Raw genomic sequence first — 25,133 nt, 5'->3', positions numbered from 1 at the left:
AGTCAACTCAACTAGAAGTGGTAATTGGGAAAATGAGAGAGGCCATTGTGGAAGTGGTGCGATGTAGAATTCTAAGGAGGAAGGTTTTGAAATATACATATTGGGGACAAGACCATGGAGGAGAAATGGGATGGGCTTACAACGAACACAAATATTGTGAAGTCCAAAAGAGGAAATCACAGGGTGGTGTGTTGGAAGAAACCGACTTCGAGAAGACTCAAATTGAACTTTGATGGGGCTGCTAAAGGCAACTTGGGGGAGGTAGGTTTTGGGGCCATTATTAAAAATTGGCTTGGTAAATGTGTTGCGGTTGCTCATGGATTCATGGGATCTGCAACCAACAATGAGGCAGAGTTGATGGGATTAAAAAGGGGGTTGATTCTGTAGGGATAATGGTTTCTCCTTTGTCGATGTAGAAGGTGATTCATCTTTTGTGATTAATGCAATATCCAAGGGACAAGTTGTAAATTGGAGAGTCAAACAGTGGATCCCGAGGATATATGAGTTGCTCAATATGCTTACAGATTACGAGATCACTCATACCTATAGGGATAACAATAGGGCTGCCGACTGGTTGGCCAATGAAGGAGTACAGGGCCATATCAAGGATATAGAGTTGGATCTAGAGAATGTACCACAGGGTCTTAGCGAGATTCTCATAAAGTGATGCAAGAGCATCCTCGATTCATAGCAATCTTGCATCAACCAAAAATATTTTCCTTTCTATTTGCAGTTTCAACTTTTCTTTCTGTGTGTCCCGGTTTTGGCTCACTGGATCATGTGGAGTTGGATTCTACTTGAAGACTTGATAATCTTTCTTGCTTCCATACTGCATCGCATTTGGATCATTTTCCGGCAAGATATCGCTATCGGTTTCCTTGACAGTTTCCTATTACTGGTTGACAGTTCTTGTTATCGGTTGCCTGGACCTATTTTGGTGATCTATTGGAACCCCTTCTGAAGCTTGCAGAGCTTTAGGCGTTGATTCGATGTTCTTTGGCATGTGGCCGACCTTTTCCTGCGATCTACATTTCATCCTTTGGATTTTTCGAAAGAATTTCTTGGCAGAGGCCGACCTTGTTTATTTTACACGTTAGGTCCTTTTCTTCGGGTTTTGATCCCTTTTGGGGACTGGATCCTTTGGATCAGTATATATAATTGTAATTGTACATTAGGATGTAATAAATCATAGAATCAAGTAGCTAGATTGTGCGTAGAAGATAGATCTCAAGATTCAAGGTCCCGGTTGTGACCCATTCTGTATGTTCTACCAAGCCTTTGAGCCGATATGCTGTAACCCGATTGTTATTGGTTGGATGTAATCAAGTTTCATGAAATAAAAAAATCTGTTGGTGACTGCTTCATAAAGGAAGGGGAGACAAATTTATCAAGGAGTGGGATAGGTTAGGAGGTCGGTTTCACAGAATTTGTGCCCTCTGTTCTGTCGCTTTCTGGGCTGGCGATGTAGATAGAGGGTAGGTTTTTGAGCGAGGCTTTTTGACCGATTTGTAATGAAATTGATTGGAGTCGGGGGACGATCCCAATGATAGCTAAATTGTGGTTGAGAGCATTCAAATCCTACATCTCAATTTAGGTTGTGTGATTTTGGATGCCGAGCCTCACTCAGGGATAGGGTAGGGCCTGTATTTAGAGGAAGCAAGCAGATTCCCATTCAGAAGATGGAAGTAGCATCCCTGAGAGGTAATTAAAAGGGCGTTTGAAACTATAGGCTGCTCCTATAATGAAGAGACCTGTGAGGAGCAATGTCCAAGGCTTTTCAAAATACAGGATGGGTAGACGATGCAGGTGATGGTGAGGATATTGGAAGCTAGCCCCCGGGGGGGGATCACACACATGATAGGATCATTTTCAAGAATTTATTTGTCCCAATAGTGCAAGTATGGAGATCGCATGAGGCGGGTTTCAAAGTTGGAGATGGGTTTTCAGCAGAACCATATTGGCTAATGGTAGCCAACCAAGTCTATGAGATCAACTTGGGAAGTTTAGATCCTCCACTGTCTTGGTTCTTTGATAAGGAGATGGTGGACCAGGGAGACTCGACATAGAGACCATTGGAGATTTTGGAGGATGGGGGTATACCGATCTAGATTATGTAATCCAGCCAGGTTTATCTGTTATGTAAATCTTTTTAAGCTAATAGAGGGCTCTACCCTCCATAATGGTAGAACTTATCAAAATAAAAAATAAAAAATAAAAAATATATTATTTTTATTATATTATCATTATGATATTGTAACTAATATTACATTAATTATTTTTATTATCTTCTATTATAATTTTTATTATAATATTATTTCATTATTATTATATTATTATATTTCTAATTTTTTATATATCCTTAAAATGTAATTTATATAAACTACAACAATATTATAATTAGTATGATTGTTATTATTATATGATTTTTTTTTAATTTAATGCTTGGTAAATTTTTTAACGTGACCAGTGACATTGGCATGACATGCCCTCTGACTCCACCTGAAACACTTTTGACTTGGAGCTATGAACCGGTGAGGCCACAAAAGGGGGACCTCATCCCCACACTTCACTTGTTCAAACCCATGAGCACAATGGCCCAACGAAGACACAAGGCCTGCAAGCACAATGGCCTAGCAGGGTTTTTAACCTTGGTGACCGCTTTACCAACAAAGTGTTTAAACTGTGACACTACATGTCTGAAGACTATTATTATATAAATTTATTACAATAAGATAAAAAGATTAAATATTATAATAATTATTAATGATTTGATATTATATTACTATTATTTTATCTTATATCAAATATAAATTGTATTAAAAAACAAATCAGCAACAAAACTGCTGAAAAAGACATTAGCAATAATTTCGATGATTTTTTTGACTTTGTCCTTCTATAGAAAACAACATTGAAAATATATGCTTACCTTGCAAAACATACAAATACAAATTCATTTTTCTTATAGTGCTGGCTTTGATTTTTTAATTCACAAATTCCAAAAATAGTTTATACACAACATAGTAATTTTTTTAAAAAAATTTACTTTAATTGTGCTATTCTTTGAAAAAAAAGGGACCGAAACCAATCTCTTTATGGCAGAAATTTCAATCAATTCACAAGGTTAAAATGACAACACGTCAAGGGAAAACGCGTGTATAAAAAAATTAAAAATTTGGCATAAAGTAATACGATGTACTGGTGGCCGGTGAAGGTATTTAAACAAATAGATGTTTAGATAATTGTGAGAGGTGGACAGAAACCATGAAAAAATACAAAGTGAGAAAAACAATCAAAAAATGTGAAAAATCAATGAAAAGAATCGATGGCTACAAACGTTTCAATCGTCTTGCAGGCCTCTAAATAAATGTGAACAGTTGATTTCCCATATCAATTAGTGCATCTCAAATAAAGAGACGCCTTCGGCGTAATTATTTTTCTCAATAGGTATTGATAAGAAATTGATAAATTAATGACAATATTTAGTATTTTTTGAAGAGGGGAAAAATGAGCAAGGTGGATTAGTGGTGGTTAGCATACAAATCAAACACTAAAAGCATAAGAACATGAAGCATACACAAAACCACATAAAAATTTGAAAATAATGCTTTTTACCTTGCTATCTTTACCTCTCCCTCAGATTGAGCTTGATGAAGTGAAGGCGCCCTTTGATGATGCTCCACTTGATGTGCTCCTTTGATTGCTTGTGATGTGAAATGCTCTCCTTTGCTTAACAAGACTAATGGATTATTGGATTGGATTTGAGTGATGGATAAGAGGATTTGGATTAGAAGATTAGAGAGAGAAGAGGAGAAAAGGGCATCATAACAATGCATGAGAAGTGGATTTTGTGAGGATAATTGGCTCCAATTTATAGATTGGAGAAGGCCAATGGAGGGCCAAGATTGATTTTATTATGAAGGGTTGAGATTGATTTTGGATAGAAGGCATGGATCAAGGGTGCCTTGGAAAAATAAATAGGAATATAAAATTCCTTTGGAAAAAGGGGAGAGAAATTTGAATTTCAAACTTGAGGAATTAAAAATTCCAAAATAAGGATGCATTGAGGGATTCAAAGAAATTTGAATTTATTTGAGAGATTCAAAGTTTGATGTGACATGAGTGGGAATTAAAAAATTGGAGAATGATGATAATCATGATTATGAGAGATTCAAGGAGGATTAATTAGGCTGAGTGGGATTAGGAAAAGTGATTTGTAGGAATCACATGACTAGGTCAATTAATTAGAATTAATTAACTGAGTGGGTTTTAGAGGAAATAATTATTGAGAGGACTTTAGAAGAATATGAGAAATTAATTTATTTGATAAATTAACTATTGGACTATAGTGACAGGATTAATCAAATTAGATTTAATTGATTCTGAGAGGAATAAGGATAACACAATTAAGTTAATTAATTATGTTGATAGGCTTAAATTAATCAAATGTTAATTTTAGGTGTCTACATTTTGCCCCTCTTTGATATAGCATCGTGAAATGACGTGATATCAAAGAAGAATAAAACATAGTGGAAGAAAAGGATAAGGACTAGTAGCACGATGCCCCAGTCATAAGATGAGGAAGAATGAGGAGGGGGAAGGATGATGAGGAAGCAGTGGTATGCCCCCTCGAGAGGACATGCGGGTTCGAAGAACACAGGTGTGCTCTCGAAAAGGAATTAGAAGAATAAGTGATGAAAGGATGAAGATAATGAAAGAGGGAAGTAGGATGAGTTGGAGTGTTGTGAATGAAATGAGACAAAGAAATGATAGATGGATTGGATTTCTTGTTGAGCAAGTATAGAGAGCAAACCTAGATTTGATATTGCCATGGATAGTCTACACCACTGATTATAAGAACTAGGATGATATGAAGATCCGAGGCATGGACTGATGCTCAGTCAAACAGGAATTCCTTGCACACAATCATGCAAGTGTTGATAAACACTAATGCAGGGTTGTCGGTTCATACAAGGAAGACCTTCGAACACACCATGCCATGAAAACTATGCCCCATTATACACCATCCAAGACATACCAAGATATAGGATGATCAAGGCAGTCCTGAACAAGTATAGTCCTGGGACACAAGATGAAAACAAAGCGAAAAGCTCAAGCATGCAAACAACATGCACATGACTAACTGATTTCTCTTGCCAAGAGTAGGATATGGATTTGGATAAACTGCCGGACTAGGGAAGGATATATCCCGATGGGCAGGTGATGGATTGATTGATGAATGACAAAAGACAAGTTGGATGTGCAAGATCTATAGATGAGAGGATTGTTGCTTGGATTTGATTAACGTAGTATGGATGAGTGCTTGGATTTGGCACAAGTTAGTGCGAGCTCAGGTAGATGGGGAAAGCTCAGTTTGATGGATTGGATAGGATTGGAAGGAGGATAAATGATTAGATAGGATGAAAAGGGGGATGGATGAATGAATATGATTGGATTGAGGATGGGATTAATGATTGAATTGGAAGAGATGATTGGATAATGTAGGATTGGATTATAAATTGGATTGGATGGGGTGGATCGGTGGATAGGATTTGATTGAATGGAACCAATGACAAGGGAGAACCAAGGATTGGTAAGTGGATAGATGGATGAGGGATTTGTTTGGATAGGAGGGGGTTATTATTAGTATAGATGGATTAAGTGGATGGATATGGATAGGAAATAGAGGAATAAAGGATGGAGAAATTTGAATTTCAAACTTGAGGAATTAAAAATTTCAAAATAAGGATGCATTGAGGGATTCAAAGAAATTTGAATTTCTTCGAGAGATTAAAAGTTTAATGTGACATGAGTGGGAATTAAAAAATTGGAGAATAATGATAATCATGATTATGAGAGATTCAAGGAGGATTAATTAGGTCAAGTGGGATTAAGAAAAGTGATTTGTAGGAATCACATGACTAGGTTAATTAATTAGAATTAATTAACTGAGTGGGTTTTAGAAGAAATAATTATTGAGAGGACTTTAGAAGAATAGGAGAAATTAATTTACTTGATAAATTAATTATTGGACTATAGTGACAAGATTAATCAAATTAGATTTAACTGATTCTGATAGGAATAAGGATAACACAATAAAGTTAATTAATTATGTTGATAGGCTTAAATTAATCAAATGTTAATTTTAGGTGTCTACATTTTTTAATAGGTATTGATAACTTGATGGTAGTATTTAGTATTTTTTTAATTAATATTGATATACAAATTGATAAATGATGGTAATATTTAATAACTGTTTAATAGATATTGATGAATTAATGATATTATTTAATATTTTTTAAATACACAGTGATATAGAAATTGATCAATTGATAATAGTATTTAGTATTTTGGTTCATAGTTGTTGATATAGAAATTTATATAATTATAATTATAATAATAAAATTAATCTTAAATTTAATTATTAATTATTAGTTTAAGATTATATTATTTTTTTTGGTAATCATGATTGTGCGAGTTGTTTATCTCAACTTTTGTGAGATTTCTAGCATCGCTTCACGTTATATTTGTTATGATGTCTTCCTTCATTTGGTTTGCGATATATATGAGTTTGTTATATCTTTGATCTTAACATTCTTTCCTCTTGGTGCTTCTATCCTTCCAGGGGTTGTCATTCTCATACGTTCTAAGATGAGGATTTTGGGTGGGAGTGTAAGCTGCTTTATTCAAATGATTTTCTTGAAGCTTGGAAGGTGGTGGTTGAGTTTTGAATCTTGGAATCTGCAGGTGTTGTGGTATATGCAGTGGTTTCTTGTTTTTCTTTCATTTGCTTGGTTCTTTTGGATCGGCCTCTTGTTTATTCCATCAGGATTTCAGCATCCTGCTCTCCTTCTTATTTGGGTTATTCTCTATCTGATATCGGTTTTCATTATGGCATGCTCTCTTACAGTGGTTTCATTTCCTTTTTTGAGTTTTATGCTAATAAATAGATTGGAGAATTGTTCTGTGTAGCCAAGGGTGGTTTGAGGATCTTCATTTTTTGTTGTTCTGATGTTGTAATTGGCAGTTGTTCTTCTATGCCATTATTGCGGTGTTCTTCACAGTGTGCTGAAATGATGATTATGCATCTGATATCTTTTTGTATGCCTTTTATGGCAACTTCTTTTGTATCTAATGGAAATGCTATGTAATATGGGGAGGGGTATTTTGGATTATGCCCATGAGGCCTCTTTGTAATGGGTAGGTAGGCCTTAAGTTTTTTGGAGCAATACTGGAGGGTTTTCTTACTCGCTCACTCCCTCCATTGCTTGTTGAACCAGACACCATGTAAAAGATTAAAATATTAATATAATTTAGTGGTAAATCCACTTTTATCAAAATAATTTTTATTTTTTTTATTAATAATCATAAAATTATATAATATAAACAATAAAGTGAAAATAGATATGTTTAATGATTGAATGAAAATAATCTAAATTTATGATTAAATATTATAAAATTATATTATATTTATTAAAATGATTAATTTTTTTAATAAAAAATAGAACAATTTCAAAAACATGATACAAAATTATAATTATAAAAGATACGGTTTATTTTTTAATAGAAATATTTAAATTTTTACTTTATTTAATTCAAACGGTGTGAATCAAATCCCTATAAAATAGTTAATCAATTTTTTATTTTTTATTTGGTAAAAGTGGAAAATCCACTAAACTTATATATTATTAATAAAATGTTTACATCGGGTTCAAAAAAGGCATACTGGCAGGAAAGAACCTGCAAGAAAACCTCTGTTTGTAGCCTTCAAAAAAATAAAACTAGGCACTACCCTTACATCATTTGTTGCTGTCCAGACAGATCCCCCAACCCCCTACCTTTAAATTTTTTACAAGGGTCCCATAGGACAATTACAAAAAACCAGACTGCCACCAAATGAAGGGCTGAACAAAAATGCCATGAAGGACCACCAGGGAGATACTACAGATGTATAAGTTCCTGCCAAAGCCATAGATAGCCATCTGAGCCTAATAGAAGCCAAAGAACCTCCCAATCTGCAACAACAAAAACCATTCCACCAACTCCAAAAAGCAGTCAGATATCCAAAAACCAAGAGCTAGTGCTCTCCTCCGGAGGTTCATGAGCTGAGACCGAAGGAGGAATAACCCTTAGAGGAAAAGCCAAACAAGTAGGAGCAGAGAATAAAAAGCCTAGAGTGATCAACAAATGCAATGTCTCAAAGACAACCCAAGCTTTATCCACACACTGATGAGGAGCCAGATACAACAGAAAGTCCATGGAGGCTCGAGTGTCTTCCATGGAATCACATATCAATCCCATTCATAATTCATGCAATAATTGGCCAGACCAACCATTAACCATAAGCTCGTGACGAGGAAGAGAGCCATCGTAGTAAAATGACCCCATATCAAAATGACAATCAGCCAATGCAGGAGAAACCGAGGCCCAATTACATACCGTCGAAAAAATAAACGTAGAAACCAAGAGGCGGACCAAATCCTCATCAAGTAAAACATCATAACAAATAGTAACAAAGTGAGAGAAAAGCTCAACATAAGAAACCTGAGGGCAAACTTCGAGCCATTGACACCCCATAGGCCTATAGAATCCAAAATCCACCGCAGGAGTAAACAAATTAAAGACCTTACCAAGCTTGACAAAATTGTCCTCATTTTCTTCTTCCACTATTCAGGCTTCTAAAACCACTCTGTATGCCCCAATAGATAGAGAAGAAGACATTTGTAGGAGGAAGAGCTCCAAAAAAGCCACATAAACATAAACATAAAAAGCTGCTTGACAAGATAATATAAATGAGAAAACCGCCCTTAACTTCCCATAATGGCAATGCAAAATATCCATTGCAACCTTACTTGATTTGAACATTTCACATGGATTAACAACCCGTCAACTGACATCCATAAATGAATATCAAGCAAGAGAGGACACCACCCTCAACAATGATTATCACATAAAACCAATTCTGTCGAGGCCGAGAACACACACAAGGCGGCCAAAAATATAGTACAAATACTTTAACAAGTAATAAAAGCCTAGGAACATACTGCACATTAAAAAGTTACAAGCATGCCACAACCTATGAAGGACTGAAAACAAAAAACTGCTCAAAACACAACCACCCTATAAATGACTGATACACAAAGTAAAAATGTGATTTCTATATAAAATAGAGGGCCTATACAAGGCATCCTATTGCCTTACACATAGCCTTGAGGAATATCCCTTACCTCAATAGTATTTCAATTTATCTTTATAATAACATGCATATTCGACAAAAACTGCAAATTACCTGCTAACCATACCTCATGGGATACACACCGCATCATCTAGCCCATAAGAAAATTTTAAGAACATACCATATGTAAATAATAGCATAATATATCCTATCATCCTCCTATCTACACATGTGGTGCAAATAAAATTTGATTAGAGTAAAGGATAACACGAGTACCTCAAGAGATAATAGAAACAGATAAATTGAAATGAATTACCATAAACCCATAGGTTAGATCAAATACCCAAGAACCCATACCTCAACAAAATATAAATTGATCTTTAGAATGATTTGCAAACTGTAGTTTACCTGCTAACCACACCTCATGAGATATAAACATCAACATCTAGCCCAAATGTAGAATTGTAAGATTACACCATATGTAAACAGAAACATAATAGAGCCTATCATCCTCCTATCTACACATGTGGTACAAATACAATCTGATCAGAGTAGAGGATAATATGAATACCTCAAGAGATAATGGAAAGAAGTAGCCCAAAACAATCACCTTAAAACCTTAGGATTAGATCAAATACCTAAGAAAAATGTCTTGAGGAATATCACTTACCTCCACAATCTTAAGTTGAGCACCGGTGTCAATTGCCATGTTAGCCAGAAAATCTGCCAGCCTATTCAACTCTCTAAAACAATGAGATAATGAGAATGTATCAAAGAAGGATAATTTCTCCAAAATATGATCTAAAATGTACTTCAAGTGCCAACAAATTACTCTTACAACTCATAACACTCTGAATGATGACCATCGAATCCCCCTGAATCAATAGATTTTTAATCCCTAAAGAAATAGCCAAATCAATCCCAAGTGACAAAGCTTGGCATTCAGCAAAATTGTTTGACTAGGAACCAAGGGCATGACATTGCGCAACTATTAAAACAGTAAAAAATAGCCATACCAGCCCCAGCCAATTCGGGGTTACCCCTAGAAGCACCATCAAAATCAAGCTTGAAATGGCCCAAAGGAGGAGGATCCCATCTAGCAGCACGTCTCTTATTACTAGTAACCAGACCTTTTGCAACAGACCCATGAGAAGGGATGGCAGAGAGAGATTTCCATGTCCTTGTAATCCTGCCATCCCAATGAGAGAAGGATGTCAAATTTTCCAAATTCTTATGAATGTATGACAAATCCACCTTTGAGATAGAAGCCTCTATCTTGACTAAAATTTTCAGAGAGCGAAGCTGATAACTTTCTTAAAATCCTATTGTTTCTTTCTAACCATATGTTCCGAATGATATTCGAAGGAGAGATAGCTTATTTCCTTGGAGCAAGGGGGTTTTGTTCTAGGGAGGGAAACTGCGGAAGGAGCTATTGTAGCGCATCAGTTGTTGCATTCTATCTCCTCCCAGAGGTCTTTGACTATGATTCTTAAGCTTGATATGATGAAGGCTTGTGATAGAGTAGAATGACATGCTTTGTGTAAAGTGTTGTTGAGTTTGGGTTTTTCGTACGCTTGGGTAAAATGGATTCGCTCTTGTATGTCTTCTGCTAGATTTTCAGTAATCCTCAATGGTTCTCCCTGTGGTTTCTTCTCCTCTTCCAGAGGTTTGAGGCAAGGAGATCCCCTTTCTCCTTTTTTGTTTATTCTGCTTGTTGAATCCTTTAGTTGGGCTATCAGGGCTGCTAGATCACAGGGCTCTTGGTGATGTATTAGGTTTTTGAATTTTCCTCAAGCTATCTCTCATTGCCTCTTTGCTAATGATACCCTGTTGTTTGGGCATTATTCTCTGTCAGAGGCTAAGATTATCTCAAGTGTTATTCAAGAATATGCCTTGTTTTCAGGTTAAAAAGTCAATATTGATAAGTCTAAAATCTTCTTTCTTAATACATCACTGTTGGTGCGGCAGAGGTTGCATTCCTTCTGGGGTTTTCAGATTGGTAACTTGCCCTGTTCCTATCTTGGGATTCCCTTTTTTGTTAAGCAAGATAGGCTTGGATTTTGGGATAAGGTAACTTCGGCCATTTCAAAAAGAATTCATTCTTGGAATCACAAATGGTTGACTTCAGCTGGAAAACTGACACTTATTAAATCTGTTATGAGTTCTATTCCAATTTATTTAATGTCCGTTTTAGAGTCTCCCAAGTCTGTTGTTGTAAATTTGCAAGATACTCTTTGATGTTTTCTTTGCTATAATAATAAAGATGGCAAGAAGAGGTTGCCTTTGGTTGCTTGGGAGAAAAATTGCTTGCCATAGGTTTCAAGGGGGATCGGGGTTCATAATTTGGAGACCCAAAATTTAGCCTTAGGGGCCAAATTGGTTTGGAGATTGTATGAGAAGCCTACCTCTTTTTGGGATTAGATTATGTTTGCCAAATATCTAAATAATGGTCCCAAAGAGAGTATTTTCAAATTCTCTAATTTACCTTCTGGTTCGGTCATTTGGAATTTCTTATGCAAATGTAGATCAGTTATTATCCCCTGCCTCTCATGGGTTGTTCATAATGGAAGGAAAGCTATACCCTGGGATGAATCATGGAACAAACATTGTTCTTTGATTAGTATTAGGGATTGGTCTCCCTTGATTGGTCTCATCACCTCTCTTTGGGGTGTGTTTGTGGCAGATTATTTTGATATTGTTCAGGATGGTCCTTTGAAGTTAGTTAAATGGAAGTCGATTGACTTCCTTGATGTGGATTTGCATTTGAAAGAAGAGTTTGTTAAGATTTTGAGTGAAACATTTATTACTTTCTCGCACTCTGAAGATGAATTTATTTGGACTGGGAATGCTTCTGGTAAATATTCTATTAAGGGAGGATATATTTCCCTTTTATCTACAACTTTTGGCTCTTATTGGCCCTATAAGTTGTTCTGGCATTCAACTTGTTTACCCAAGGCTGGTTTTTTTGCTTGGTTGGCTGTCTAGGATAGAGTTCTTATAGGCATGCCGTTGGATAGATTAGGCATTACTGTGGCTTTTCCTTGTGTTCTTTGTAATAAGAACCTGGAGTCCTCCTCACATCTGTTTCTCCATTGTGATTTTGCTTATGATTCTTGGAATTGGCTGCTTAGTAAATTGGGCTTATCTGATGTTATAGGCAAGGACCTTGCCTCTCATTTTCATTCCCACCCTCTCATGTTTTCTTCTTCTTTTTGTGCATGTGTTTGGGTTATCTCTCAATCTATTATCATTTGGAATATTTGGCTGGAACAGAATAAAATGATTTTTAAGAAGGTTACTTCCTTAGTATCAGAGGTTTTGCATAAAATAGGAGCCTCGATTTCGGAGGTTGCTTTGTCTTATATCTATAAGAACTTGGGAAGTCAATCTTCTTTCTTGCATTGGGATAGTAGGATTACCAGGGTTTGGGGAGCCCTCTCGACTTTACCTTCTCATGGCTCAATCTCCAAGAGTTATAATTCTCTTGCGAAGCGGGCACTGACCAAATGGAAACCTTCGCCTTGGGGTCACTTTAAACTTAATTTTGATGGTGCCTCCCAGGGAAACCCTGGGAAGGCAGGGGTGGGGATGGCTATCTTTGATCATAATGCGCATCTCATTCTTGCTAAATGCCATGATCTTGGTTATATCACTAACAATTTTGCTGAGTTTCAAGCTTTGTCTTTAGGGTTGGATATGACAATTTCTCTAAAGATCAAGAACATAGTAATTGAAGGTGATTCAATGGTTATTATTCAGAGTGTTATGAAGAATAAATCTAATTGTTGGAAGTTGCAGTATTTGCTGGATCAAATTTTATAGAAATTAGATGCTTTTGATTCTTTCCTAATATGTCATTGCTATAGGGAAATTAACAGAGTGACTGATTTCCTGGCAAATCTTGCCATTGAAAGTAAAGCTCATTTCTGGTTGGTTAATTCATCTGAAATTCCTTCGATAGTTTGGGAAGGTGTTCAAAGTTCTTTTCTTTTTGGCTGATTGGTTGCCCACCCTCCTTGATTTGTCAGGTTCATCTTCTTTTTCACTTTCTGGATGACTTTGTATGTGCCTTATATCTGATGTAGAAACCATACTTCTGTATCTGTCATATATAATGCCATTTATAGGGTGAGGACATGGTTGATCATGATATATTCAAGGGTGGTGGCTTGTGAGTTTGAATGTCTTTTATTTTCGATCCTTCATAGGTTTGTGGTATGTGTGTTACTTTTTAATGTGCGGTACGATCTTGGGTTATTATTATTTGTTGAGGATTGGTACTGCATCAATGTTCGCACTGTGTGAGTTTTCGGCCATGACAGATTTGGTATTATGCGGTGATCATTTGTTTTGGTGGTGGTGTCCTCTCCTTCTTGATTTTCATTTATGTTTGTCAGTTTTCAGGGTTGTTAACCCCTATGAAATGTTCAAATCATGGAAGTTTGCAATGGATATTTTGCATATCTGTTCTTATTATTATGGTAAGTTGATGGTGGGTTTTTCATTAATACTTTCATGTGTTATCTTGTTTTATTATGAGAAAAGCAACATTTTGGGTTTTATGGTTATGTGGTTTTTTCTGGAGTTTCTTCTTTCTGCAAATGTCATCTTCCATGGCCTCTAGTATATACAGAGTGGTGCTCGAAGTTGGGGTATCGGAGGATGAGAACGTGGATAATGGTGACAAGCTTGGTAAGGTCTTTAATTTGTTTTCTCTGCGGTGGCTTTTGAATTCCGCAAACTTCTGAGGTGCCGTTGGCTGGAAATTTGGCCTCATATTTCTTATGCTATGCTTTTGTCTTGGTTTGTTACAATCTGTTATGATATTTTACTTGACGATGATTTGGTCTGCCTCTTGGTTTCCACGTTCATTTTTTCGACAGTATGTAATTGGGATATGGTTTCTTCTGCATTGGCTGATTATCATTTTGATGTGGGGTCTTTTTATTATGGTGGGTTTCTTCCTCGCCATGAGCTCATGGTTAATGGTTTGTTTGGTCAATTATTGTATGAATTAAGAATGGGGTTGATTTGTGACACCATGGAAGATACACGGGCTTCTATGGATTTTTTGTTGTATCTGGTTCCTAATCAGTATGTGGATAAAGCTTGGGTGGTTTTTGAGGCCTTGCACTCGTTGCTTTCTTTGGGCTTTTTGTTCACCGCTCTTGCTTGTTTGGCACTTCCATTGAGGGTTATTCCTCCTCCCAATTCAGCCCATGATCCTCTAGAGGAGAGCACTAGTTCTTGGTTTTTGCATATCTGATTGTTTTTATCTTGGAGTTGGTGGTATGGTTTTTGGATGCAGATTCAAAGGTTTTTTTGGCTGCTGTTATGCTGGAGTTTTCTGGCAGTATCATATCTTCCAAGGAGGCTCTCTTTGGTTTCAATTGGTAGAAGTTCCTACATTACTATTGTTTCTTGTCTCCTTGGTGGTCCTTCATGATATATTGATGGAATTTTGTTATTCAGCCCTTTATTTGGCAGCAGACTGGTTTTTTTGTAAAAGTCCTATGGGACCCTTGTATAATTTCATATGTAGGGGTTTGGGGGATCATATTGGATATGTAACAAATGATGTAAGGGTAGTGTTTAGTTTTTTTTTTAAGGCTACAACCAAAGGTTTTCTTGCGGGTTCTTTCCTGTCGGTATGCCTCTTTTGAACCCGATGTAAACATATTTATGAATAATAAATAAGTTTAGTGGCTTGTCCATTTTTATCAAAAAAAATAAATAAAAAAAATCAGATCATATATATATATATATATAAAATAGGAATATGTTAATAATATCATATATTGAAATACATTATAAATTTTAATTGGGAGTTATTCATTGATATAAATGTTTCTTTTCAAAAAAAAAAGGAAAGAAAGGGCGCGTTGTTTCCATTTTAAAAGAATCCTTTTATACTGGAAAGCCTTTTTATGTGGGAAGTTGGGGGGGGAGAGGGGGTGGGGGGGTCGTGGGCCCACTTCCCACTCCCCACTCATTTTCTAATTACCTCGCCATGCGGTTTAATAAAGTAACTGACTATTTTGGTGTTTGAATATTTGCTTTGACATTTATATTTATAACTATGAAATTCATTTTTCCTGCATTTGTAATACTAATTTTCAAATCGTTTTGCCATTATAAATTCGATTTTCATATTGATATAATTTTAATAATGTAATTTGATTTACATTAACTGATTAGAAGGTTAAAGTAAACAATATAAGTTATGGTTATAAGTGGTACCATAAATTTTTACAAAGAATAATAATAATAATAATAAATTTAATTAGTAATACATAAACTAAGTGGGTTATTTTTACATGTTAATTATGGTATTTATTTTTATGTACTATTAAATTTTCAATCTTAATTGGAATTAACATTAGTAAATTAGTTTTACATGTTTACAAGCTAATCATATGGTAATTATTTTAATGCATTAGTAAATTATCAAAGTTAATTGGAATTAATTGATTATAATTTTAACATTTAAAAAAGAAAAAAAAAACTTTGATTTGTATAGGTAGGTGAACTTGAATATAAATTGTATTGATTATTATAATATTCGATTTGCTAACACGAAGTGTAATTCTTGATGGAGGCAATTTTTTTGTTAGTTGCTAGACAATGTACACCTTTTATACATTTAATCGCTTCATACAATTACAAATTAGAGCCATTATTACCTCACTAGTTGTGTTATTACAATTTACGAGAACTAGATGATAACTCTCTCTTTTGAATATTAACCACCTAGTAGTATTAAGTTGTTACGTTTAAGTAAATCTCTTTCCTTTATATGTAGAATTAAACTCATGAGTTATTTTCTTTTAATTATTTAATTCTTGCAAAATAGTCTCAACTTTAAATTATTCTAGAGTGATGTTTATTTTAATCTTCCAAAGTATAATAGTTGGACCTCTTAAAAAAAAAAATCTAAACAAGAGGAGTTGGAAACAAAAAAACTTAGCAACATTCGGTATATATGGTGTCTCTAGGTCACGCTTATGGGTAATGCCGTCGTGTTGAACTACTGCACCTAACGCCTAATAAAGCTACATTAATGACATCTTTGGCATCATCCCTATAAATCGTCGAGGAGTAATAAGGGACACTTGGAAGTTAAAATCCAAGGGGCGGGTAATCCCCCTTGGATCGATAATCTAATAAGATAATCTTTAAATGATTTACATCTGCTAGTTAAACCATAGTAAACCCCTTTATGGTTGATTGAGTGAAATACTTTTATAAACTTGGCTTAATCTCAAAGAGTTGTTGACGATTGACAATTGAGTCAGGTGACGCTTATGATAGGTATTAGGACCTAGTGGCTTTAGGCCACAAGCATTAAGCCACCTTGAGCCTTTGCTTAAATGCTACCATCATGGGTAGCAACCACAGAGAAACTGTCTGGGACATTGACCCTAGAAAGGGTTGCGTACCCACCAAACAATTTACATTAAACCATAGATTAGAAACAAAACTACATACTATACGCCTTGAACCCGTGCCAAAACGGGTATGTAGGCAGTCTAGGGACAGAGTTGTTCCTAGTACTCAGGCGTTTGGGGATGGGGTCTAGGATTTGGTAAGAAGATGGATTGCGAAGAATCCTAATTGAAAGATAAGTGTAATAAAATAAAAAGTAATTCAACGCATACTCGAAAGGAATCCCGTATGGATTCGCTTGACTTCCCGAGGCTTTAGGCCAAATTTCAAGGTGGAATTCAAGCTTGCAATATATTATTTTACTTGCTCCTAAGGACGGTGACCTCGGGGCACACCTATTAAAGGAGTGTAATTCTTAGTGAGTGACTCAGGATCCGAATGGTCCCGATGAGTCTAAGTCTTTGGCCAGAGCACCTCCTATCCCAAGTTGGATAGATGCCTACCCTGTTTGGGTAGATGCCTATCCCGTATTGGATAGATGAAACCTCATGTCCCGTATGGACAGATGCCTAACCTGTATGGTTAGATGCTCATCCCGGATGGATGAATGCCTAATCCAAATGGATAGATGCCCAGAGTATGCAATTGAATCAAACACAAATGATTAAATTTATAAAAAAAAAAAAATGGTCAAAATTTTCTTGGGTTAAGTATAACGGGTTACTACGAACTAAATGGACATTAAAATATAATCTTATAGTAGATCATACCTACATTGTATCTTGTGAAGTGTACAAACATATGATTTATAATATATGATTAATATACAATCAAGACTCTTTATGTATCTTCAACAAGGATTCTCCTGTTAAGAACTCAACTCCTAGGCCATAAATGAACCCAAACATTACTAAGTTAAAGCACAATATAAAAATCCAACATGATGTAATGCCAATAAAACACTATCAATTAATTGCTTCAATTGAAATAATCTAAAGTTAACATGATTTAGATATCATAGATGCATAAATCAATAAGTTCACCAATCATAATGTTGAACAAAATACCATCATCATAATGACACATAACAAATATAGTGAATAGTGAAGCCAAAACACTATTATAGTTTAAAAATAGAAGTCATTATGTATACATCCCATAATACACAACCGAACACAATAATTTCAAAAAAAAAATTTAAATGCATGAATTATATTAATGATAATAAACACACCATCGATAAGTATAATGTTAGTACCAATAGAAATTCAAATAGGCATACAAGGCACATAAGCATGAGACATTAAACACTTTCATAATATTTATTTAATGATTCATAATATCAGTTAACATAAACTTACATCAAACTTGGTAAAAGAGCTAGTAAATGGTATTTACATAGCCAAAAACTCATCGTAAACCTCTTTGACCCTTATTGAACTAACATATTATTTTAGTATAGATGATTTGGTAATCTTGGTGTGGGGATTGCATGCAATTCTTTAGACTTCTTTAATACTATTCCAAATGTCTCACTCATGTCTATCTTATTATAATTCATCCCTATTGGAAGCATCCAATTGAAGGAATGGATTAAGGAAGCAATAGTAAAATGAACCATTTGATGAGCCAAAGGAAGTCCTAAGCATATTCTTCTTCCAGCTCCAAATGGTATCAGCTCAAAATTTTGTCCCTTATACTTTACCTTACTATTCTCACCATTAAAAAACCTCTCTGGCATAAATTTTAAAGGTTCTTTCCAAATTTTAGGATCTCTTCCAATTGCCCACAGATTCACAATCACCATGGCATGCTTAGGTATCATATACCCTGCCACCTCACATGAGTTGTCTGCTCTATGGGGCAATGCCAAAGGAAGTGCTGGGTGTAGTCGAAACACTTCTTTCACTATAGCATGGAGATAAGGTAGACGATCTATGTCAGATTCTTCCACTTTTCGATTGAGACCAATTACCTCTTCTAATTCCTTTTGCGCTTTTTTCATTACGTAAGGATTGGCAATTAGTTCCACCATAACCCATTCAATTGTTGTAGTAGTAGTATCACTACCAGCAGACAAGAGTTCCTACATGATCATAAGGAAATGACTCATCAATAATAATAAAAATATATTATTAAATAAAAAATGAGTCAAAATAGGCGTTGAACAAGACTCACCAAGAGTAAAGCCCTGATATTCACCAGAGTGAAATCATGGGCAGTCAGATCGAGCAGAATGTCGAGAAAGTCCTTTTCCTTGGGTAGACCGACCCCTTGCCTCCTCGCCTCCAACCGATCTTGTATGAATACATCTAAGTACTCATGTAGTCGCTTATGATGGAATGTCAGACGACGGCACACTCCCTGAGGGTCCACCAACTTCAGAAACGGATAAAAGTCGGCCAAGTTGGGTTTTCCGGTCAAGTTCACCATTTCACTAAAAGTGTTTCTCAATTCTGCAGACTCTAGATTTTTGGGATCGAACAAGTTCTTACTGAAAATGGCGTTGCTCATGAGATTGAGACCCTCGTAGTACACCAGCTCTGCAATATTCATACTCGTCCCCTTCTTCTCAAAGACCATTCGAATCGTCTCGGAGACTTGATCTCTTCTGAGATGTTGCAGCGCTTGGAGTCTGGTGGGAGTGAAAAGCTCTGTAGTGGCAATGCGTCTGGACTTCCGCCAGTAATCTCCATACTGAGCAAAAGCAATTGAAGATTCATGGTGAGAAAACACCTTTGCTGCTTCTATCATAATCCGTCCTGCAAAATTCTGGTCGTGGATTTTGAGGACCTCTTTTGCCATTTCAGAGGATGAAACCACCACAGCAGTTTTCATGCCGAGAGAGAGAGTCATGAGAGGACCGTATTGCTGAGAAAGAGCCCACAGAGATTCATTGGGTTTTTTCCCCAGCTGGAGAAGGTTTCCCACGATGGGCCAGCCAGGAGGTCCAGGAGGAAGATTTGCTCTGCTCTTCTTCTTTCTTTTCCCCATTAAATCTACTAAGAAATAAGCGAGCACACTGCTTACCAGCGCTGAAAGCCAAATCACCCATTGCCCTTCCATTGAATGGATTTTAGATCTGCTTGGGAATCAATTCCTCAGCAGATTAGTATATATAGATATCTATACAGCATTGGGACAAAAATATATTCCTAAATAGATTTCAGATCTCCCGGGACTCTGTCAAAGACGCTGACCATTTTCCCTTACAAATATTTTATGTATAAAAATCATTTTCCTAAAATGATTTCTTGATGGAATCTGACAAAAAATCGGGATCTATCAAAGGACGCCATTTTTCCTGATAAGATTTGTGTATATAAAAATGTATTCGGTAACTTAGTATCGTTGACCTAAATATACCAAGAACAGCGTTCACGGAATCGGACAAAACTGTCCTCCAAGAAAAGTGGAATCAATTTGTCATATTTGGTAACGGGCATTGTCATTTGTGTATGCATGTGAAATGTGATAAACAATACAACTCGATACAATGTAAAATACGGCACGGTCTAGGAGATATTACTGCTTTGGACTGTTATTCTTTGCCCTTTGTCAATAAAAAATTAAAATGGATATGTTTATGAAAGGTCAAGATCAAGTGGGGAGTTGTTGGGTCTATTTATTATATACATTTGTGTTGTATATGACGTTGGATATATATATATATATAAAACAATGATTTTTAATCTGTGAATAATTGAGATTCAACAACTTTTTATTTTGAATCGATTAGACAACATTTGTATCCTTTAAATTGAGAATCTTCCTACTAACTGGTCTATAGTCTTTTAATAACTATCGAACAAATTTTTTGTATAGAGATTATTTCAAGGAGCAACGTATATGTTAGAAGAAGAAATGTCTGTCATAGGTTGTTTGTCAATGGCAATGTCTTTAGGCTCCATTAAAGATCAAAATCAATTTGGATGTGTTAAGAGTGAACAAACAAGCTTGGGCACATACCAACACATCAAATGTGTATGCAAATGATAATAGCTCATACAACAATGTCCTCTTGATCCTGAGTCTATATGTTATGGTATATTTACGTACCGTTCAATGTGTGTGTTTTGAAGAAACCTTAAAATCAATTTTATACCAGCTTACAAGAATTCAAACATGACTGAATTGGTTGACTACCAAGATCAATGACTCAACCTATTCTAGATGGGATCCATATCAAATGTATTGTCTTGCATGCCTCTACAGATTTGCATGTGATTGATCCCTCAAGCCAAATCACTTCTTTTTACAAGAGAAGGAAACAAGAAAAGTTGCTAAAAAAATTTGAAATGGTAGATAAATAAATGAAAGCACTAAAATTTGTAATGCTCAGGGTTGCATGCAGGGAGGTTCATTCCGTGAGAAATATAAATGATGACAAAATGAATTGGGTGAGAGAGAGAGAGAGAGAGAGAGAGAGAGAGAGAGAGAGAGAGAGAGAGAGAGAGAGAGAGAGAGAGAGAGAGAGAGAGAGAGAGAGAGAGAGAGAGAGAGAGAGAGAGATGGAGGAGAGAGATATGGAGAGAAGGAGAGGGAGAGATCAAGAGAGAGAAAGGAGAGGGATAGTTAGAGATGGAAGAGAGAATCATATAATGATGGAGAGACAAAGATCGAAAGAAGAGAGGGATAGATAGAGGTGTAAGAGATAAATATAAAAAGAGTGAGAGATATGAAGATAAAGACAAAGATAGGAAGTGATATATAGAGGGAAAGAGAGGGAGAAAGATGGAGAGATAATGAAATAGAGATAGAGTGAGAAATGGAAGAGTAAATGTGGACATGTATAGAGAGGAAAAGAGATATAGATTTAGAAGTCTAGAGAGAGAGAGAGAGAGAGAGAGAGTATGTGCGTGTGAGAGAGTGATACAGATATGGAGCTAGAGAGGGAGAGGGAGAGAGATATATATAGAAATAGATAGAGAGGGAGGGAAGGGTAGTAAAGGAAAGAATTAAAGATGATAGAGGAGAAATCGAGAAATACAAAAAGAGGGAGTGATAGAGATAGGGATAGAAAGAGGAGGAGATAGAGAGATGTGGGCAAAATGGAGGGGGGAAGATAGAGATGTAGGGAGTGATAAGGCGATCGAGATAGGTGACAGATAGAGAGAAAGATAGAAATAAAGATGTGGATGGAGAGAGGGTGGAGAGGAAATAATAGAGATAGAAATCGGGTTAAAATGAGAGAATTTCAAAATTTAATAGAATTAATAATTATGTTAATAATAAACTAAAAATTTGAATAATATAATAAAATAATTTAAAATAAAATCAAACATTGTACGTATTAAAAAATTAATGATGATATTATAATAAATTTGTATTATATTATAAATATTATTATTTATTATTATAATATTATTCTTATTATATTATCATTACGATATTATGATATTGTAACTAATATTACATTTTTATTTTATTATCTTCTAATATTATTTTTATTATAATATTATTTCATTATTATTATATTATTATATTTCTAATTTTTTATATATCTTTAAAATGTAATCTATATAAATTACAACAATATTATAATTATATCAATTTATTACAATAAGATAACAAGATAAATATTATAATAATTATTAATGAATTGATATTATATTACTATTATTTTATCTTATATTATATTAAATATAAATTGTATTAAAAAACAAACCAACAACAGAAGTGTTGAATATGACAACAACAATAATTTCAATGATTTTTTTGACTTTGTCCATCTATAGAAAATGACATAGATAATATATGCTTACCTTGCAAAACACACGAATATAAATTCATTTTTCTTACTGACTTTGATTTTTTAATTCACAAATTGCAAAAATAGTTTAAACACAACATAGTAATTTTTTTTTAAAAAATAGCTTCAAATGTGCCATTCATTGAAAATAATAATAAAAAAAGGACTGAAACCAATCTCTTTATGGCTGCAGTTTCAATCAATTCACACAGTTAAAGCGAGAATATGTCAAGGGAAAATGCGCTCTGCAATATCTCGGGATCAGATAATTTTTTTTTTGGCATAAAGTAATACCATGTATTGGTGGTGTGAAGGTATTTAAACAAACGAATGTTTCGATAATTGTGAGAGGTGGACAAAAAATGTGAAGTGAAAAAGAATCGATAAATGTGAAAAATAAATGAATAAAAATCGATGGCTACAGACATTTCAATCATCTTGCAGGCCTCTAAATAAATGTGAACTGTTGATTTCCCATATCAGGTAGTGCATCTCAAATAAAGAGACACCTTTGGCGTAAATATTAGAATTTATTATTATAATATTATTCTTATTAAAGAAATGGCAAAGTGTTTCGTGAGGAGTCAACTCAACTAGAAGTGGTAATTGGGAAAATGAGAGAGGCCATTGTGGAAGTGGTGCAATGTAGAATTCTAAGGAGGAAGGTTTTGAAATATACATATTGGGGACAAGACCATGGAGGAGAAATGGGATGGGCTTACAACGAACACAAATATTGTGAAGTCCAAAAGAGGAAATCATAGGGTGGTGTGTTGGAAGAAACCAACTTCGAGAAGACTCAAATTGAACTTTGATGGGGCTGCTAAAGGCAACTTGGGGGAGGTAGGTTTTGGGGCCATTATTAAAAATTGGCTTGGTAAATGTGTTGCGGTTGCTCATGGATTCATGGGATCTGCAACCAACAATGAGGCAGAGTTGATGGGATTAAAAAGGGGGTTGATTCTGTAGGGATAATGGTTTCTCCTTTGTCGATGTAGAAGGTGATTCATCTTTTGTGATTAATGCAATATCCAAGGGACAAGTTGTAAATTGGAGAGTCAAACAGTGGATCCCGAGGATATATGAGTTGCTCAATATGCTTACAGATTACGAGATCACTCATACCTATAGGGATAACAATAGGGCTGCCGACTGGTTGGCCAATGAAGGAGTACAGGGCCATATCAAGGATATAGAGTTGGATCTAGAGAATGTACCACAGGGTCTTAGCGAGATTCTCATAAAGTGATGCAAGAGCATCCTCGATTCATAGCAATCTTGCATCAACCAAAAATATTTTCCTTTCTATTTGCAGTTTCAACTTTTCTTTCTGTGTGTCCCGGTTTTGGCTCACTGGATCATGTGGAGTTGGATTCTACTTGAAGACTTGATCATCTTTCTTGCTTCCATACTGCATCGCATTTGGATCATTTTCCGGCAAGATATCGCTATCGGTTTTCTTGACAGTTTCCTATTACTGGTTGACAGTTCTTGTTATCGGTTGCCTGGACCTATTTTGGTGATCTATTGGAACCCCTTCTGAAGCTTGCAGAGCTTTAGGCGTTGATTCGATGTTCTTTGGCATGTGGCCGACCTTTTCCTGCGATCTACATTTCATCCTTTGGATTTTTTGAAAGAATTTCTTGGCAGAGGCCGACCTTGTTTATTTTACACGTTAGGTCCTTTTCTTCGGGTTTTGATCCCTTTTGGGGACTGGATCCTTTGGATCAGTATATATAATTGTAATTGTACATTAGGATGTAATAAATCATAGAATCAAGTAGCTAGATTGTGCGTAGAAGATAGATCTCAAGATTCAAGGTCCCGGTTGTGACCCATTCTGTATGTTCTACCAAGCCTTTGAGCCGATATGCTGTAACCCGATTGTTATTGGTTGGATGTAATCAAGTTTCATGAAATAAAAAAATCTGTTGGTGACTGCTTCATAAAGGAAGGGGAGACAAATTTATCAAGGAGTGGGATAGGTTAGGAGGTCGGTTTCACAGAATTTGTGCCCTCTGTTTTGTCGCTTTCTGGGCTGGCGATGTAGATAGAGGGTAGGTTTTTGAGCGAGGCTTTTTGACCAATTTGTAATGAAATTGATTGGAGTCGGGGGACGATCCCAATGATAGCTAAATTGTGGTTGAGAGCATTCAAATCCTACATCTCAATTTAGGTTGTGTGATTTTGGATGCCGAGCCTCACTCAGGGATAGGGTAGGGCCTGTATTTAGAGGAAGCAAGAAGATTCCCATTCAGAAGATGGAAGTAGCATCCCTGAGAGGTAATTAAAAGGGCGTTTGAAACTATAGGCCGCTCCTATAATGAAGAGACCTGTGAGGAGCAATGTCCAAGGCTTTTCAAAATACAGGATGGGTAGACGATGCAGGTGATGGTGAGGATATTGGAAGCTAGCCCCCGGGGGGGGATCACACACATGATAGGATCATTTTCAAGAATTTATTTGTCCCAATAGTGCAAGTATGGAGATCGCATGAGGCGGGTTTCAAAGTTGGAGATGGGTTTTCAGCAGAACCATATTGGCTAATGGTAGCCAACCAAGTCTATGAGATCAACTTGGGAAGTTTAGATCCTCCACTGTCTTGGTTCTTTGATAAGGAGATGGTGGACCAGGGAGACTCGACATAGAGACCATTGGAGATTTTGGAGGATGGGGGTATACCGATCTAGATTATGTAATCCAGCCAGGTTTATCTGTTATGTAAATCTTTTTAAGCTAATAGAGGGCTCTACCCTCCATAATGGTAGAACTTATCAAAATAAAAAATAAAAAATAAAAAATATATTATTTTTATTATATTAT

The 25,133-nt window shown here is 35.7% G+C and overlaps 2 protein-coding genes across 2 annotated transcripts; one reads left to right on the top strand and one right to left on the bottom strand.

Moving 5' to 3' along the window:
- The first annotated feature begins 12,175 nt into the window (after positions 1 to 12,175).
- On the top strand, positions 12,176 to 12,994 carry LOC131876742 (uncharacterized). The gene has a single exon (XM_059222214.1). The coding sequence runs from the start codon at positions 12,176 to 12,178 to the stop codon at positions 12,992 to 12,994; it is 819 nt and encodes a 272-aa protein (XP_059078197.1).
- A 5,001-nt stretch (positions 12,995 to 17,995) lies between these two features.
- LOC131037749 (iridoid oxidase-like) lies at positions 17,996 to 19,624 on the bottom strand. Its single transcript, XM_057969945.2, has 2 exons — positions 18,737 to 19,624; positions 17,996 to 18,644 (listed from the first exon to the last, which is right to left on the bottom strand). The coding sequence occupies exons 1-2, from the start codon at positions 19,622 to 19,624 to the stop codon at positions 18,012 to 18,014; spliced, it is 1,521 nt and encodes a 506-aa protein (XP_057825928.2). The 3' UTR covers positions 17,996 to 18,011.
- Between the last annotated feature and the right edge of the window lie 5,509 nt (positions 19,625 to 25,133).

This window comes from Cryptomeria japonica, chromosome 6 (assembly GCF_030272615.1).
Source record: "Cryptomeria japonica chromosome 6, Sugi_1.0, whole genome shotgun sequence".
Lineage (NCBI taxonomy): Eukaryota > Viridiplantae > Streptophyta > Pinopsida > Cupressales > Cupressaceae > Cryptomeria > Cryptomeria japonica.
Note: the sequence above shows the minus strand (reverse complement) of the source record. Positions and strands in the feature narration are given on the sequence as shown.

Excerpts from the sequence above, each read along its gene's own strand:
- LOC131037749 (XM_057969945.2), bottom strand. The coding sequence starts at position 19,624 with ATGGAAGGGCAATGGGTGATTTGGCTTTCAGCGCTGGTAAGCAGTGTG. Across the intron at positions 18,645-18,736 it reads ATATCAGGGCTTTACTCTTG|GAACTCTTGTCTGCTGGTAG; the intron begins GTGAGTCTTGTT and ends ATGATCATGTAG.
- LOC131876742 (XM_059222214.1), top strand. The coding sequence starts at position 12,176 with ATGCCGTTGGATAGATTAGGCATTACTGTGGCTTTTCCTTGTGTTCTT.